We start from the raw sequence: 17,603 nt of genomic DNA, 5'->3' as shown, positions 1-17,603 counted from the left end.
TCAAAGTCGTTTTGTATTTTTATCTCTTCTTCTGCTCTAATTGTATCTTTACTTTCTTTAACTAATCGTTTAAGTATCCTGTTTTCGCGTCTATAATCATTGAAGTAAATTCTTTAAACCCTATTTATTATTCACTAAATATTTATTTAGCAGTAAAGTTTGTCTGGAGTGATGGGGATTAAATAACTTTGTAGGAAAATATCGATAGTGTTGAAGTTTTTCATTGTACAGGACAGGCATAGTACGTGCATGGTTGCACGGTGTTGTTCTCATAATATGAGATACCTGTGGTGTTTATAACACTGTGGCTGCTCGGGGGAAATTAGTTACAAAAGTTTTTGTAAAAGCACTCAAAGTAGAACTGTTAAATTTTGAACTTTTAAAATTGAAATTTAAAAGTTTTTAATTTTAAAAATTTGTATACAAATGCCTAATAATTTACGCGTATAAAATTGAAGGTACTAACATTTTTCAATATAAAAGAATACAAATCCATGTTATAATTTTGAATGCTCTAAATTAAAAAATCAATCAATGAACTTTAAAATTTTCAAAATTTTATAATTTTGAAGGAATTTCAAGCTAGAAACATCAAATATTGAAAAATTGAAAAATTTTTTACTGAACACTTCTTAAATTAGAAATTCAATTATTTTCTTTTTAAATAGTTCAAGCATCCCTGGAAAACTTCAAAATTTTATTTCAAAATCTTGAGAAATCTAGAAGTTGTTTTAAATTTGTTTTAAATTTAAAATTATTTTAAACATTTTTTCAGAACATCTAAATATTTGTCAAAATAGATTGAATTTTTTCTCCAATTTTCAGAAAATCCTGCAAATTTTCAAAAATTTCTTTACAGATTGGATGTATAAATAACAATTGAACATTTATTATTTGTAGGCGAAATTTGAGTAATTTTAAGAGATATGTAGAAGTCTTCAAAGGATTCAAACTTAATGTAAAACTTGAATGATATCCTAATATAAAACAAAATGTAATTTTCGCAGATTTTAAACAAAAAATTAGATTCTTTTCAAGAATTGTGAAAGGCTTGAAAAGAATAAAAACATTTTCTTAAGATTCCTAAGAAAATTAAAAATAATTTTTCATTTAAAAAAATTATTTTAAGAGAATATTTCCAAAGTTTTTCAAAGATTTAAACTAAACTTTCAAAAAAGATTCTAGAAGATTTTAAGAAATTCAAATATTGCTAAATATTCAATAATTAATCTTTTTTTATTAAAAATCTCAAATTGAATGGGTTAAAAATGGAATATTTTAGGCTAAAACAATATTTTAAATTTAATAAAATCCTTTAATTAAGAATATATTATTAAGAAGTTATTTTTACGTTAAAAATAGTTTATAAACTATCATTCACACGTTCACATTTGTTTAATGACTAAGACTTTCAAATTGAAACCGTTTAAGTTTTAACGTTAAAATCTGAAAATTCTTCAATTTTGAACTGATTTAAAATCATTTTGTCAAATCGTTTTTGTTCACTTTTTATTACTTAAAGTACAGATAAATTAAATAAATATTTCTTTATTTATTAAATAAAAATGTTTTTCATCCTAAACTAAATAATAGCATAATTGAAAAACATAAAAATTCCACTAGTTAATTAAAAACTGTTGAAATCGAACGTGTACAGATGTTTCTTCTACAAATTTGTCAACATTCTGTTAAAAAAAATTTCACTGTCATTTCCCGATTTTTCCCGGTCCCAAAAAATTCCCGGTTTCCCGGTTCAGCGGCCACCCTGTTTCTTGACATTTTTGAAATATTTTGAAATATTTTCTTACAATTAATTTTCCAAACAAAACTATTGTTATTTTTCTTAGGAATCGTGAAACATTTTATTATTAATTTAAATTATTTTATTAATTTAATTATATCATTAAATTATTATTAAATTGATATTGCTTCGAGAATCTAACATTTTGTTTGAAATTCTTTCCAATTTTAAATTATTGTGGACATTTTTTTAAATATTCTAAATATATTCTATAACGATTCGAACTTTTCCTATTTTTTTTTTAATTCTGAAAAATTTTAACAATTTCCCTAAAATATTCCAGGTTCTTTTTTGATATTTTCAGAAATCTTTTTAAATATTTCCATATAATTAATTTTTCAAAATAAAAAATCATTGTCAATTTTCATAGGAATCTTAAAAACAATGTTAAACCTTTCGCGATTCTTAAAAAACTTCTAAATTCTTTGTTCGATTTCTGCAAAAATTTACATTTTATTTTTAATTATTTAAAATCATTTTGTTCTAAATTAATTTTTAATCTCTTTACAACTTGTAAATACTGACAAATTTTCAAATTTCCGGTAAAGAAAATAAATTTACTGTAATTCTGCGGGTATTCCGAGTCACCAAAAATTCCAGCCCAGTGGCCATCCTGGAAATTCCTAACTAAAAATTACATAGGATAGCTTCAAAAACAAACCAATTTTGATTCCCCTCTGCCAGGTGAAGGTAACTCGTTTCGCTTTGACGTGAATTTTATCAACATTTTTCCTATCAGCAACCTGACCTATCAACTCTCTACTTCGCAGTCTTTCATCCACAAGAATATCCACTTTTTGCACAGCCTGAAAGATCCTTTCTTGTCTTGAGGGAATGTTTTGAGAAGTCGCTGAGTTTCCATCGACAGCGACTTGCGACGCAGATTTTTTAAATAAAATTGCCGAAAATTCCGGTGATTTTAAAAAATCTCGACTCTTTTGACTAAAACTCGAAGTTCTGCTTCGACACTGGGATGGTGACGAAGCTCTTGAATGCGGCATTTTTTTTAGAACTAAAATGAAAAATGAAATTAAAGCAAGTTGAGAAATGTTTAATTAAAAAAACGTTAGGGATCATAGCGCAAAAAGAGCTAAAAAGGGGGAAATAGGGTAATTTTTGTCACGAAAAAGGAAAAAATAAAATAATTGAAAGATTGAAAAATTTATTTATACATTTAAAAAAAGAATAAACGATATTTTTATAAATTCTCTAAAAATTCTTCGGAATTTTTTTTTAAACATAAAATATTTTTCAAAATGTGAAATTTGTCGAATTCCTTCATATTCCTTGAAACTGTTGAAATCAGTAGCTATCCTTTGAAACAAAAGTTATTTTATTTTCTGAAGTTCTCTAGAAATTCGTTAAAATCCCTTGAAATCGTAAAAATCCATTTGAAAAATTCGAAATCATTTGAAACTCCTTGGATATAAATTGAATTTTAATCATTCATTACATTTAAAAATTTTGAAACGAAATCTCTTGAAATTCTTTGAAATCTTTTAAAATAACTCAAAATCTTTCAAATCCTTTGAAATTGTCGTATGCCCAAATATTAAAAACATAAAATATTTTTAAAAGACCATACCAAATTTCTAATATTAGGAGTTCTAAACATTTTTAACAGGAAATCTCTTGAAAATTTTTGAAGTATATTTGTCGAAATATTCTAAGATAACTTAAAATCTTTCAAATACTTCGAAAATTCTTCATATCCCTTGCAATTGTTGAAATCTGTAGAAATTACTCGAAATAAAATTGATTTTATTCCCTAGAGTTATCTAGAAATTGGTTTAAATTCTTTGAAATCGTAAAAATTCACTAAAATAAAACGAAATCATTTAAAATTCCTTGTACATAAATTAAATTTGAATTATTCATTAAACTTCGTAAAAATCCTTTGATATCTTAGAAATCCACTAAAATAAGTCGAAATTATCTGAAATCATTTGGGTATAAATTAAATTTATTTTTAAAAACTCATTAAAATAAAATTCATGCACGCAAAACACCCCTTCTTGAAATTTAAAAAAATTAATTCTTAAAATATTTTCAAATAACTTAAACCTTTAAATTATTTGAAATTTACGTATGTCCTTTATATCCCTTGAGATTGTTGAAATTCGGAAAAATCTCTTTAAATTAAATTCATTTTTAAACCCCCTTAAAATACTTTGACATCTTTGAATATCGTAAAAATCCATTCAAATATGTAGAAATTATTTTTAATTCCATGAATATCAATTAAGTTAAATTTATTTTAGCAACTCGATTAAATATAATGAGTTAAATAATTTAAGAAATAATTCATTCTAATTTGTAATATATATTTGAAAAATTTCTTACTTTCGCAATTTTAATATTTTTATTGATGCCAATATTTTTTAAGTATCCAGAGATCTTAAATGTTTCCATAAATATTGATAGGCACACATTGTTACATTTGAAAGCAATATTTTTTAATTTTAAATAAAAAATTATTTAGATTTAAAAAATTTACATGTATAATTGATAATTCATAAATTGATGAATTTAAAACGTCTAAACAATTTAAAAACCCTGCGGGACGAAACAATTTTACATTAAAAATTTTTTTCACTCAAACATTTTTAACTAAAAAAATACCATTTCTTCTTTCATTGTAATCTAAAAGAGAAGTCTATGTTTCTTCGTTTAAGAAAAAATAAGAGAACAAGATTTGTTTAAATTTCGATAAATCCTTACATTACTTAAATATTAAATGAAATTTATATTTAAGGAAAAAATATTCATAATCTACTAAATACTGCGCTTAAATTTTTCGATCTATGTAAATTTTATTTTGGTAGTTTTTGAAAAGTGTTTAAATTTTAAATATTATTAAATTTATGTTCAATCGAAAAACATCATTAACATCAGCTGTAAAACTTGTAATTCTTGTTTGCATTTTTTTCTAATCCAGCAATAATTGTTATGATATTTCTAACATAATGACAATCGTTATTCAAATTTGAACTAAAGAATCGTCAATTTGAACAGACAGACCATCCTACTTTATTTTACTTAATTTCAAAAATATTTAAATGTTTAATCTGCTAAAAAGTTTAGTTTGGAATTATCCAAATTTAATGAAGTCAAAATTAATTATAATAAATAATAATTTTGTACGTATAAAGAGAAAAGGGAAAAAGGTGGAAGTTTTTCGAGAATAAGGGAAATAAGGGAAATAAAAAAAAGAAAACGCAGGGAAATAGAGAAAAGACTGTGAACCCTGCAAGAATAAAGAAAAAATTACAATTCACCTTCGTTTTCGGCATTAACTGCCGGAGAAGAAGCGTTGCCAATAACATGAGAAATGCACCGATCCATGCAACTTTTCAATTCCTCAAATTCCTCGTCAGTAAGGTGTTTAGTATTCAGCGGTTCGCAGACAATCATTAAATACTCTAGACCTTGATTCGCCCATCTAGGTCTTAAACCTCTACCCCGTTCGCATCTAGTTTTGACAAAATCCATCCATAAAAAGGCAAAATTAACTAATCCTCTTGCGAGAACTGGTCTTTCCTCTGGCAAAAAAAGTCGACATAGTTCTTTATGGTACTCGAATCCCATTCGGTACCCCTGGTGGAGAATTTCCCTAACTCTTGTTCGAAAAGCTAAATAATCGCCTTCTAGTTTTGGTTCTTCCACACTATCTATCTTGTTCTGAAATTCTTGGATTACGATAACTATCTGCTTTCGCAAATCCAAAATTTCTTCCTAAAAGAAAAAATATCAATAGTTTAATAATATCAGAATTCACAGCTAAAAATTATTTCAAAAGAGGGGAAATTGGGCGATTTTTCACGAAAGTAGCGGAAATATATGTACATGAATTTGTGTTTTTAAGCTAAAAAGTAAAATTTTTTAGAAAAAAGTAATTAAATAAAAAGAATCAAAAAATATTTTTTTTATGAAATAGTGGAAATCTTAACAAAAATACAAAATTATCAACCAAACCGTTGTATTTTCAACCAAACAGTGAAACTTACAAGCAAAAGGGTCGAAAATTTAACCAAATGAATGGATTTTCAAACAAACAAAATTTAACTTCAGCCAAAAAAAGTTGTGTTTTTAACCCAATAGAACCATTTTTTAGAAGACGGTTGAATTTTAATCCTGAAGGACAAATTTCGAAGGAGTTTTACTTTCAACCAAGTAGTTACAGTTTCAATGAATACATATAAATTCTCAGTAAAAAATATAATAATACATATTTCAAACAAAAATTTTATTCTAAAAATCATCAGTTTTCAAACAAATTGTTAAATCCTCAACAAAAAAATGAATTTTTAAGAAAGCAGTTCAATTTTTAATCAATTAGTTTATCTGTTTAAACAATAAGATTAATTTTCTATATGAATTTGAAACTAAATATTTCATCCGTTTGGACCTATATGCAAATGTTTAATACTTCTCGTTCGATCACCGAAGTTGGTAAAACACTGTTCCTACACAATTTTATTCTACACAAAATATATTGTACACAAATATACTGATCATATTTTCCCTACAAAAAACTTTTTCTGCGCAAAATGTTACCTCCACAGAATTTAAAACTGTTATATTTTTCCTACACATAATTTAATACTCTTATATTATTCCTACACAAACCTTTTCCTACACAGAATTTAATACTCTTATATTTTTCCTACACACATTTTTTTCTACGCAGTCGAATTCTCAACTAAAAACGATAAATTTTCAACCAAAAGTGAAGTATTTAAATATATATTCTGTTAAAAAATCATTGTTTACCAACGAAAACGAATTTTAAAATAAATTGCTCGATCTTCAAGCAACCAAGTAAGTTTTTAACACAGTAGTTCATCTCACGACCAAGTACTTGAATTTTTGTCCAAAAAAGATGAATTCTCAATTCTTAAGAAAATTAATTTTCGACCAAATAGTTCAAATCTTTAACCAACAAAAAGAAGTTATAACAGAATAGTTCAGATTTCAACTAATTAGTGGAATTCTCGCCAAAAAAAGTTTACTTTCCAACAAAATATTTGAATTTTCAACGAAACAATCACATTTTTAACCAAATAGTAGACTGTTCAATTCAAAAGTATTAAATTTCAACTGAAAATAGTTAGATTTTCTGAGTTCTACTAATTCAGTTCTCATTTAATACAAAAAAACGAGAAAATGCAGGAAAAATGGGAATTCTTCTGAAAATAAGGGAAAAAGAACAATTCTTTAAAAACGGGGGAAATGCGAAAATAGGGGAAAGACTGTGAAGTCTGCTTTATATTAAATATTATAGACAGAAATTATAAATAATTTCTGAAAATGCAAGATCCTACCTTTAAATCTACAATGCATGTTTTTAAATCATCGTTGAAATCGGTCCACTGTTCGATTTCTCGTCTCACGCATCTGGCGAGATTCACACTTTTCACGACCTTTTCACGAGCTTCTACAAACATTCCTTGCCATTCACGACCAACTGACATCCAATGAAATCTTAAAAATAAAGAAGAAGTCAAATTTTATTTTAATGAAATAAAGTAAAATTTAGAGCTAATGACTGGGCTCAAAATCATTTCAGAGATAAAAATAGTTTCAATAGTGATATAAAATTTAGATAATAATAACTAAATAAAGGCAACAATTTATGTAATAATAAATTTACAGTATAAATCATGTGAGCCTCGTATCGACTAGAATCCTTTTTAAACCATTGCAAAAGTGACAAGTCGTATGAAATTTCGAAAAATATTTTTCTTTATGAATGCAGAGTAAAGGTTTTAGATAGAGCTCTCATTTTTAAGATTTTTGTTTCTTAACGGAGAAAATTAGATCAGACGCTACGCTTATAGGAAAGTACATAAAATAATAAACAATAAGTAGTAAGGAAATTCCATAAAAATATATTGAAAACTTGGCATTTTATGAAAGGTATTTTGAATTTCTAAAATATTTTATTGTGTAAATTCTAATCCTAATTTATGGAAGTGCTATTTTGATAATTTGTTATCATTTGATGACATTTTGTATAAAACTTCTTAATTAAAATTAAAAATCAGGGTTGTACAAAACTTTAATGTCAAAATTCCATCTTTTTCTACATTTTTTCACAGGTAAAAGAAAATCTTGACCTCACGTTTTCTCCAAACACGATAAATTAAATTTTAAAGAGTTCTTAAATTCCAAAATTTTTTACATAGTTTCAATTATTTTTCAACGAAAGGATTGATCGACGTCTAAATAATATAATATAAGTATACAATGTTTATTTTAAACTCACTAACTTGCATTATTTTCAAATAAGACCAAAAGTTCAAAAGCATTTTGAACCTGAGTCTCCTGAATTTAAAAATCTGATTACTTTTTAGCTTTTTCAATTTGGAATAATTTCTAGGTTCTAGTTTTTTTGTTTGTTAATTGCAAATTCAAGAATTTCCAATTTTATGTTTTGTTTAATATCAAGTACATTAATTTCCAAAGTCAAATCTTTCTTGCTTGAATTCTTATTACTTATTACTTTTCATTAAATATTGTTAAATTTAGAACTTAATTTATTTTTTTACGTGTTCAATTTTACAATTTTTTATTTTTAATGCTTCCAATTATAATGTAATTAAATCAAATTGTTGATTTTTAAACTCTTTCAATTTGATATGTCATTTTTTTTAACAATATGCAATTAAAAATATATTGACAAATAGTAATGATGATAAGAAGTACTACAAATAAAAATGGTACAATTTAGAATGATTTTTCTTCGGCAGCTCGAAAACGCCATGCAATCCGAAGCTTAGTAAATAAAAGTTAGATGAATTTAAAATATTTTAAATTAATTTTTCTATTATTAACCTTTGGGACTATTTTCCCATATAAATTTCTGTACTTAAAATGATAAAAAAGTATCAAATAGTGTCAAAATTGTTGTGAGTCCGAGCCCAGTAATGATAAAATTGAGAGAAAAAATTATTATTCACCTTGCTGACCATTCATCGTCTCCATTTGATGGTTGACTTTCCTTCAATTCTTCCGGTCTTTCAGTCAAGAATTGTATCACCTGTCCTATCATTGTTTGCACAATTTCACTAATAAAAGATCAGTAATACGTCAACGTCATCCATTTAATAAATTTATAATTAATTTCGTTTCAACCACATACGAGGGATTGATCACTCTTGAAATCTGATGTACACATCTTCGCGAAATCTTCCAAGTAATTGTGAAATCTTTGTGAAATCTTTTGAAAGCTTTGTGAAGTCCCTGTCAAATAATTGCAATATTTCTAAAATCTTTTAAAATCTTTCAAATCTTTTCAAATCTTCGTGAAATCTTTGAAATCTTCATGAAATTTTTAAAAAATTCTAAAATATTATAAATTCTTTGAAATCAGTAAGAGAAATTAGGGAAATCTTTTGAAATATTTTAGAACTGTGAAATATATTGAGATCTTTCAAAAAATCTTTAAAGTCATTATGAAATCTTTGAAATATTTTGAAATCTTTTGACACAATCGAAAACTGTGTAATATTTTGAAATCTTCGTGAAATTTTTTAAATCTTCATGAAATCTTTGAAATATCCAGGAAATTTTGAAAAAATTATAAAATATTTTAAATTCTTTGAAATCTGTAAGAAACATTAGGGCAATCGTTTGAACACTTTTAGAAATGTGAAATCGTCTGAGATCTTTTAGAAAAATTTTTAAATCATTATGAAGTCTTCTGAAATCTTTGAAATCTCCATGGAATTTTGAAGAACTTCTGAAATGTTTTTAATTCTTTGAAATCTGTAAGAAAAATAAGGGAAATCTTTTGAAATAATTCAGAAAATCTTTCAAATCATTATGAAATCATTGAAATCTTCTGAAATATTTTCAAACCTTTTGACATCATCGAAAAATGTGAAATCTTATGAAATCTGTGAACTCTTTGTAAAAACTTTTAAATCTTTGCAAAATCAATGAAATCTTTACTACAACTTTCTAAACCTTAGTAGGGATACCTGTGAAATCATCGCAATACTTCTTAAATGTTTTGGAATATTTTGAAATCATTAAGATCTTTGTGAAATCATTGAAATCTTTATGGCATTTTCTTAAATCTTTTTGCAAAGGCCTTGAGATATTTGTGAATTCTTTTGAAATATTTGTGAAAAATTGGAAATCTTTGAAAATGATGAAATCTTTTGAAATCTCTGAAACCCGTTAAATCTTTTGAAAGCTTTGAAAGCTTTAAAATTGTTGTGAAAACTTTTGAATCTTTTTAGAATCATTGGAATCTTTGGAAACTTTTTAATTATATATGAAATTTTCTAACTCCTCTGAATTTTTCTTGAACTCTCTAAAATGCCTTAAATCTTTCAAAATCTTCAAAATCTATAAAATTCTTTTTGAAGTCTTTATAAAATCATTTAAATGTTTTGAAATTGTTAAAATCTGAATGCTATCTTTGGGAAATTCCTTTTTTTTATCTTTTGGAATTCTTGAAACCTTTCTAAAATCTTTGAGAAAACTTTGTGAACAGGTTTGAAATCTTTGAATTATTTTAAAATCTCAAATATTGCAAATATTTAAAAAATCATTGGAATATTTGTGATATCTCTTCGATTTTTAGAAACCTTTCTAAAAGATTGAAAAAATATTTCAAACCTTTAAAAATCTATAAAATTCTTTGTAAAGCTTTCGCGAAATTATTGAAATCTCTTGGAATTTTTGAAATCTTTACGCAATCTTCTGAATTATTTTAAATTCTTTGAAATCTCTTGCAATTTTTGAAATCAACCTGAAATCTTTGGCAACTAAAAATATTTTTAAAGTCTTTTGGAATTCTTGAAATCTTTATAAACTCTGGGGGAAATCATTGGAATTTTTGCGATATCTCTTAGAATTCTAGAAACCTTTCTGAAAGATTAAAAACATATTTCAAACCTTTAAAAAACTATTAAATTCTTTGTAAAATCCTCGCGAAATCATTGAAATCTCTTGGAATTGTTGAAATCTTTAATCAATCTTCTGCATTATTTTAAATTCTTTGAAATCTCTTGCTATTTTGGAAATCAACGTGAAATCTCTGGGAAATAAAAATATTTTTGAAATATTTTGGAATTCTTTAAATCTTTCCAAACTCTTTGTGAAATGTCTTGGAATTTTTGAAACCTTACTAAAATATTGAAAAAATATTTAAAAATTTGTAAAACCTTTAAAATTTTTTAAACTGGTAAACTACTGAAAAAAAGAGTGTTCAACCCCTTTGATAACGTCAAATATTTACCAAAACTTCTTTCCAGCTATTGAATAACCATCGACGATATCAGCAGCGATAGACTTGACGAAATTCCATTCATCCATGATCAGATTTTTATGAAAACTGTCGTGATTTACCATTTCAATCCACTGTTTCAAATAATCGATATAGACTTCGAAAACTGCTTTCAAACTCCCGTCGAATTCATCTAATTCCTTTTGAAAAAGAGAACTGCTGGTTTCTTCAAAAGCCATGGCTGCGGAAGAATGTCTGGAAAATCTATCGCGATGAATACAAGCGATCCTAAGACCTTCGCGCAATTCTCGCATTAATTGTCTAACAGATAAAGGGCTTGGCTGATCAGGTTTCTGTTCTAGTCTCATTCTTAGGAACTCGTGGATAACGTCCAATGGGACACGAGAAAGAAATACGAAGGCTGCTCTGATGAGAAAATATTATATAAAATATTACAGACTCACTGAAAGAAACAACTCTTCTTTTTCAAACAGTAAAGTCTTGTGAAAAGAAGGTAAAAAAATTTAATACCTATAAGAAGGAAGATTTAATTCCTTGGCTTCTTTACACCAAGCGCCATAGCGTTTCAATTCTTGATCGCCTTCGTATTCTTCATTGGCAGTATTATCACAGTCATCTGGAGGCTTTTCTAGTGCGAGTCTCGCCTTCCGGAGAACAGACGTGTGGAGTCTTTCCAGAAAGTGTAAACTCTTTCGTAATCCCCTTGTCTTCAAGACATCTTCTATGTACTTCCTATTCAAGAAAGTAAACTATTTTCAAATGACAGTGTGTCTACTCAAAGACTGCATAAAAATTCCCTGGCATTTCCAGATTTTTTCCAGGCATCGTGATGCCTGATGCCTGATCGTGATGATGATTATATCTCTAATTATTCCTAAGAAAAATGTGGCTGTGATTATTTATTGTTCAAATCAGTTCTTTTTAAAGAAACTGAGGTGCTTTTAGATTTTTAGAAAACTCTTATTCGCAATTATGTCATCTGATCTTTTGATTTCATTTTTTCCTGCATAAAGCCACTTTTGTTGAATTTTGTTTAGGAATGAAGGGAGATATATTATATTTTCTTTGAATATCCATTTTTTCTTCAAGCATATTTGTTTTTTTTCTCTTTTTCATTGTGAAATACGAAAATCTGTCAACAGTTTCACGTTAACTGGATAGGTTAATGAACCTAATTTTTGAAATAAAAATGTAAGTAAATAATAATAATTATTAAATAAAATTTTAATGTATACATTTAACAAAACTGTAATCAATTTAGAAATTATAAAATTAAAAACAGCTAAATTTTTGAACATCACCTTCATTCCAAATTCAAATTTTGTTATCTTATATTCATTAATATTCCTTTAATGATAACAAATTGAAAAAAAAACATTTTAATAATGACTGGATGGTTAATTTATAGTTACGAAAATGGAATCTTGTAAAATTTATATTTATATTTACGTAATGACCGAAAATCTAAAATTGTCAACACATTACCAAAGAAAATTCAAAATATTTTTGTAGGCAAGTTTTTCCTGATAGAGAAGCGGACGATTTAAAGGAGAAAGTCTAAAGATATTTTTGGCAAAATTTTACACAAAAGTCTTCTTAAATATTTGAAATATCACTGATGAAAGACTAACTTTGTCATTTTATATCACACTGAATTCTATCGAACCTATATTTTTTCATAGCACGGAGTTATTCAAACATTTCACATTTTTGAAAACCATTCATTCAGAACATGTATACAGTTTAGCGAGTTAATTATGAATGTTTTTTCAATTTCTAAGGATTCAATTGACATGTTTAATTTAGAAAGCTTTAACAAATTTGAATTTATCTCATGGGTCAATGAATTATTATAATTAAGATATTTAAAAAAATAATATAAATTATATATTAATTATTATTAATTAAAAAATATATTTAATTGTTATTAATTATTATTTATTGATATGATCAATGTATTTATTAATAATTGTAACACATTTTTATTGCAGCTTCTTATACTTAAAATTCAGTAAATATTTCGGTAAAATTCATGTAGGTAATATCTTAAATTCAATTTAAACCGCTTCAAAATCGTAACTTTTCAAATCAAAATATTGCATTTTCAATCAAAACATTTAATTTTTTAGCCAAAAACACGATTTTTCAACAAAATACATGAATTTTCAACGAAATAGTACAATTTTCAAGCAAAAAAGATCCTTGAAATTTTTAAGGATTCAATAAATCTTACAAGTCTTGTGAAATTTCTTGAAATATCTTAAATCCCTTGAAATATTTGTAGTTGCTATAGGTATCCCATAAAATTTCACTTATTTTCCAAAGTTCTCTTGAAACTCCTTAAAATCGAGCTTAAAATATTTGGAAATTCTACAAACCGCTTCAAAATCCCTTGAAGTTATTGAAATATATTTGAATTCTTTGGAATCTGTTAAAATAACTTAAAATATTTTAATATCCTGTACATCTTTTGAAATAATTCAAGCTCCTAAAGAATCTTTCGAAATCCCTTGGAACTTTAAATCCCTCAAAATGTTTTAAATCCTTGGAGATTCAATTAAACCCCTTTAAATCTTGTAAAACTTCTTTTTATTTCATTTATGTATCGAATTTCTCTATAAATCACTTAAAATAGAGCTTATTATTTTCAAAACCTTTTAAAATCACGTAAATCCTTTGAAATAATAAAATACCTATAAGATCCGTTATATATTGTGAAATTTTTTGAAATCCCATGAAATCTTTGGAAATTTTACGAAATTATTTACCATTACTTCACATTCTTTAAATCTCTTAAATTGTTTGGAATGTTTAAAAAAATAAAAATACATACATTATCGTAAAAATCTATTAAAATAAGTAGAAAACTGTTGAAAAGCCATTAATATTAAATTAAACTTATGCATTGAAGTTCTCTCGATGAAAACGTTAAAATTTCTAAAAATCTTTGAAATTCTTCGAAATCTTTGAAATCACTAGGAATTCCTTAAAATTAAATTTCATTTAATTTAATTTCCAAATTTCACTCGAAACACCCCAAGGTCGATCTTAAAATCTTTGGAAATTCTAACAAATTCTTTAACGTTCTTACAATTTTTAAATCCCTTGAAAATCTTCGGAATTTTTTTTAATAACATAAAATCCTTGAATATTTTGTAAGTTCCTTTGTAGCCACTGAAATAAATGAAATCCTGTAACAAGTAATCTGTAATAAGTTTCTTATAAAGATCTGAATATCCTATTGGGAATGATGGTCTACCATTTCGCCACCTGGTGTCGAAAACTGGAACTAGAAAGAGTAGGTACACTTTTCAAGTTGAACATTAATTTTTGCATAAACAATTAATTAAATGCACTTAATCAGCCAAATTAAAAATTTAATAAATTTTAGAGTTCAAAGATTCAGATTCAGTTCTAAAAATATAAATCCACGTTATCATTTTCAATTCTGTAAAGCCTAAATTGAAGAATTAATCAATTAATTAAAAAATTCCCAACTTGTATAATTTGAAGCAATTTTAAGCCAGAAACATTAAATATTCAACGATTACATTTTTTTATAAACTGAACACTTCTTCAAATTTGAAAATATTGAAACATCTGCATGTTGTTTACATTTTTAGAAAATTTTTTTTATTATTTTCGAAATTATTTCAGAACTTCTAAACATCCTTTAAAATGAATCCAATTTTTTCTGAATTTTTTTTTAATTATGGCAAATTAAACAAAATTTCCTTAAAATCTTTCACATTCATTTTTAATAATTTTATAAATCTTTCTACATTTTTTTGAATTATCACTCAAAATTATCTTTTCAAAATAAAAATCAATATTAATTTTCATAGGAAATATTTTTTAACTTCCTGATTACACTATACTTTGTTTAAAATTAGGCCGTGGACCTAATCATTTCAAACTTTTTATTGAATTTGAATTTTTTCAAAACTTCTTAATATTTTTTCAACTTCCATGAATTTTTTATAGAATAATATGTGTTCAATAGCTATTTATACATCGAAGTTCAACAATTTGACTTACAAATTACATTTTTTTAAATAGAAGAATTAATATCTGACGTTCAAAAATTAGTTTTTAATATTTTACTATAATGAATGATTTTTAATAAACAGTCAGATATTTCTAAATAATAAGAAATTCTTATTTTTCTTAATTAAAAAATTCCAAATTGAATGGTTTAAAAATGGAATATTTTAGACTAAAATAATATATAAACTTTAATCAAAGCTTTTAATTATGAATATATTATTTTAAGGTTATTTTAAAATTGAAAACAGTTTATAAAGTTTCAATAAGACGTTTACATTTGTTTAACTAATAAAAATTTCCAATTGAAATAGTTTACATAATTTTTAACGTTAGAAACTGGAAATTCTAAAATTGCGAACTGATTTCGAATCATCTTGTAAACTTAATTATTATTCACTTTTCAAATCTTAAAAAACAATTTATTTTTAAAAATCATTATTAATTTATATTTACATTTGATCAGCTAAAAATGTTTTTTATCTCAAATCTCCGATTTCAAACTATTCTAATTTCTAATGGCTTAAGTCTTTAAAACTGAATTTTAAAATTCTTTGAAATAAAATGTATACTTAACAATTAAAATCTAAAATTTAAAATTTGTTGAAGTGAACAATTTTGGAAGTGTGCATTCTAAACTGAATGATATCATAATAAACGTTTTTATGTGTAAATTAAAATGCACCTTTAAAATTGTACCTATTCTTTCTAGTTCGAATTTTTTCACCAGGTGGCGCATCGCAGTTTAACCAAGCGATATCATGCCCTGGTCTTACAATGAAAAAATAGTTTATTAATCTATTTTTATAAAATCTTATATTAATCCAAAGAAATTTCATAATTTCACATTCAAATTTCTGATAAAAATTGGTAGAAATAATACATATTTAGAGGCAGCGGAACCCTGGGGAGCATAGGGGAATGCATCCCCTCAGAAATCGACCAGAGATGGGCAAAGTAATTTCTTGTTCCCCCTTTAAAGTGGAAGAATAAAATTCATCGGATCGTTTGGATTTTTCAAAAATCAACGTGAAATAATTGCAGTATTTGTGAAAATTCTTTTAATCTATCCGAAATCTATGCGAAATATTTAAAATCTTTGCAAATTCTTTGAAATCTTTAAGAAATCTTTGTAATCTTTCTGAAATTTTCGGAAATATTTGTGAACTTATTGAAATCCTTGGAAAATCATTGAAATCTTTGAAATCGATCTAAAATGTTTGCGAAATATTAAAAAAGTTTGTGAAATCTTTGGGAATTTTTGCAATTTGAAATATTTTTTTAATCCTTAGAAAATCATTGATATCTTTGTGAAGTATTTGTGATATCTTTGAAAATCTTTTCGAAATATTTGGTAATATTTGTGAAATTATTAAAATCATTGAAATCTTTGTGAAATATTTCAAGTCCATTCAATATCTTTGCGTAATATTTGAAATCTTTGTGAAATCTTTCCGATAGCTTTGCAAAATATTTTAAATATTTGGTAATATTTGTTAAATTGATGAAATCTTTGGGAAATCATTTAAGTCTTTGTGAAATCTTTTTAATCTATCCGAAATCTTTACGAAACCTTTAAAATATTCATGAAACCTTTAGGAAATTATTGAAATCTTCGTACAATGTTTCAAGTCTATCGAAAATCCTTTAAATCTATCCAAAATATTTGTGACGTTTTGTTAATCTTTGGGAAATAACTGAAATATTTGTATAATCTTGGAAATCTATCTGAAATCTTTGTGAAGTCTTATGCAAATAATTGAAATCTTTGAAACATTTCTAAGATATTTGATAATATTTCTGAAATTATTGAAATCTTTCGAAAATCGTTGAAATCTTTGTGAAATCTTTTAAATTTATCCGAAATCTTTGCTCAATATTCAAAATCTTTAGGAAATCATTGAAATCTTTGTGTACTTTTTGAAATCTATCGGAAATCTTTGATAAATAATAAATTTAAGGATTCGTGAAATTTTTTAAATCTATCCGAAATATTTGTGAAATTTTTTAAATCTTTGGAAAATCCTTCAAAACTTTGTGAAACCTTTCATAAACTTTACGAAATATTTCAAATATATTTTCAAAATTTTTGGTAATATCTCAGAAATTTGTGAAACCTACGAGAAATCATTAAAGTCGTTGTGAAATCTTATAAATTTATCTTTTTTCTTTCTTGATTTTATTTTCAGGAATTCTTTTCATCAATTTGATTATTGGACGTTAAAAAAGGATTTTACATTAGATTGCTTTCCTATTTAAATATCCTAAATTTTAATTTGGCTGACTTGGATTGGAAGTCATTTTTATTTCAGGTTTGTTTGGGCTGGTTTGTCTTTTAAACTTTCACTTGATTCCCAGTTGTCAGTGAGATAGCATCGTGGCAGATGTGCTATTCCTGTTGGCAACAAATTTTATTTTCATTTTATTTTATTTTGATTCTAGTTTGATTTTATTTTAATTAATTAATTTTTTATTTATTTATATGTTTTTTTCATT

The 17,603-nt window shown here is 25.4% G+C and overlaps 1 protein-coding gene across 2 annotated transcripts in view; it reads right to left on the bottom strand.

Annotated features, from left to right (window-relative positions):
- Positions 1-17,603, bottom strand: part of LOC117168926 (mitogen-activated protein kinase kinase kinase 4) — a 49,186-nt gene that overhangs the window by 8,777 nt on the left and 22,806 nt on the right. For both annotated transcript variants that reach the window (XM_033354897.1, XM_033354896.1), the window contains exons 8-13: positions 11,574-11,795; positions 11,055-11,468; positions 8,764-8,871; positions 7,126-7,285; positions 5,080-5,536; positions 2,463-2,813 (exon numbers count right to left, since the gene is read on the bottom strand). In XM_033354897.1, the coding sequence (XP_033210788.1) occupies positions 2,463-2,813; positions 5,080-5,536; positions 7,126-7,285; positions 8,764-8,871; positions 11,055-11,468; positions 11,574-11,795 (1,712 nt within the window). The remainder of the gene's footprint in view (positions 1-2,462; positions 2,814-5,079; positions 5,537-7,125; positions 7,286-8,763; positions 8,872-11,054; positions 11,469-11,573; positions 11,796-17,603) is intronic.

Source organism: Belonocnema kinseyi, chromosome 3 (genome assembly GCF_010883055.1).
Source record: "Belonocnema kinseyi isolate 2016_QV_RU_SX_M_011 chromosome 3, B_treatae_v1, whole genome shotgun sequence".
Lineage (NCBI taxonomy): Eukaryota > Metazoa > Arthropoda > Insecta > Hymenoptera > Cynipidae > Belonocnema > Belonocnema kinseyi.
This window is presented reverse-complemented; position numbering and strand designations above follow the sequence as displayed.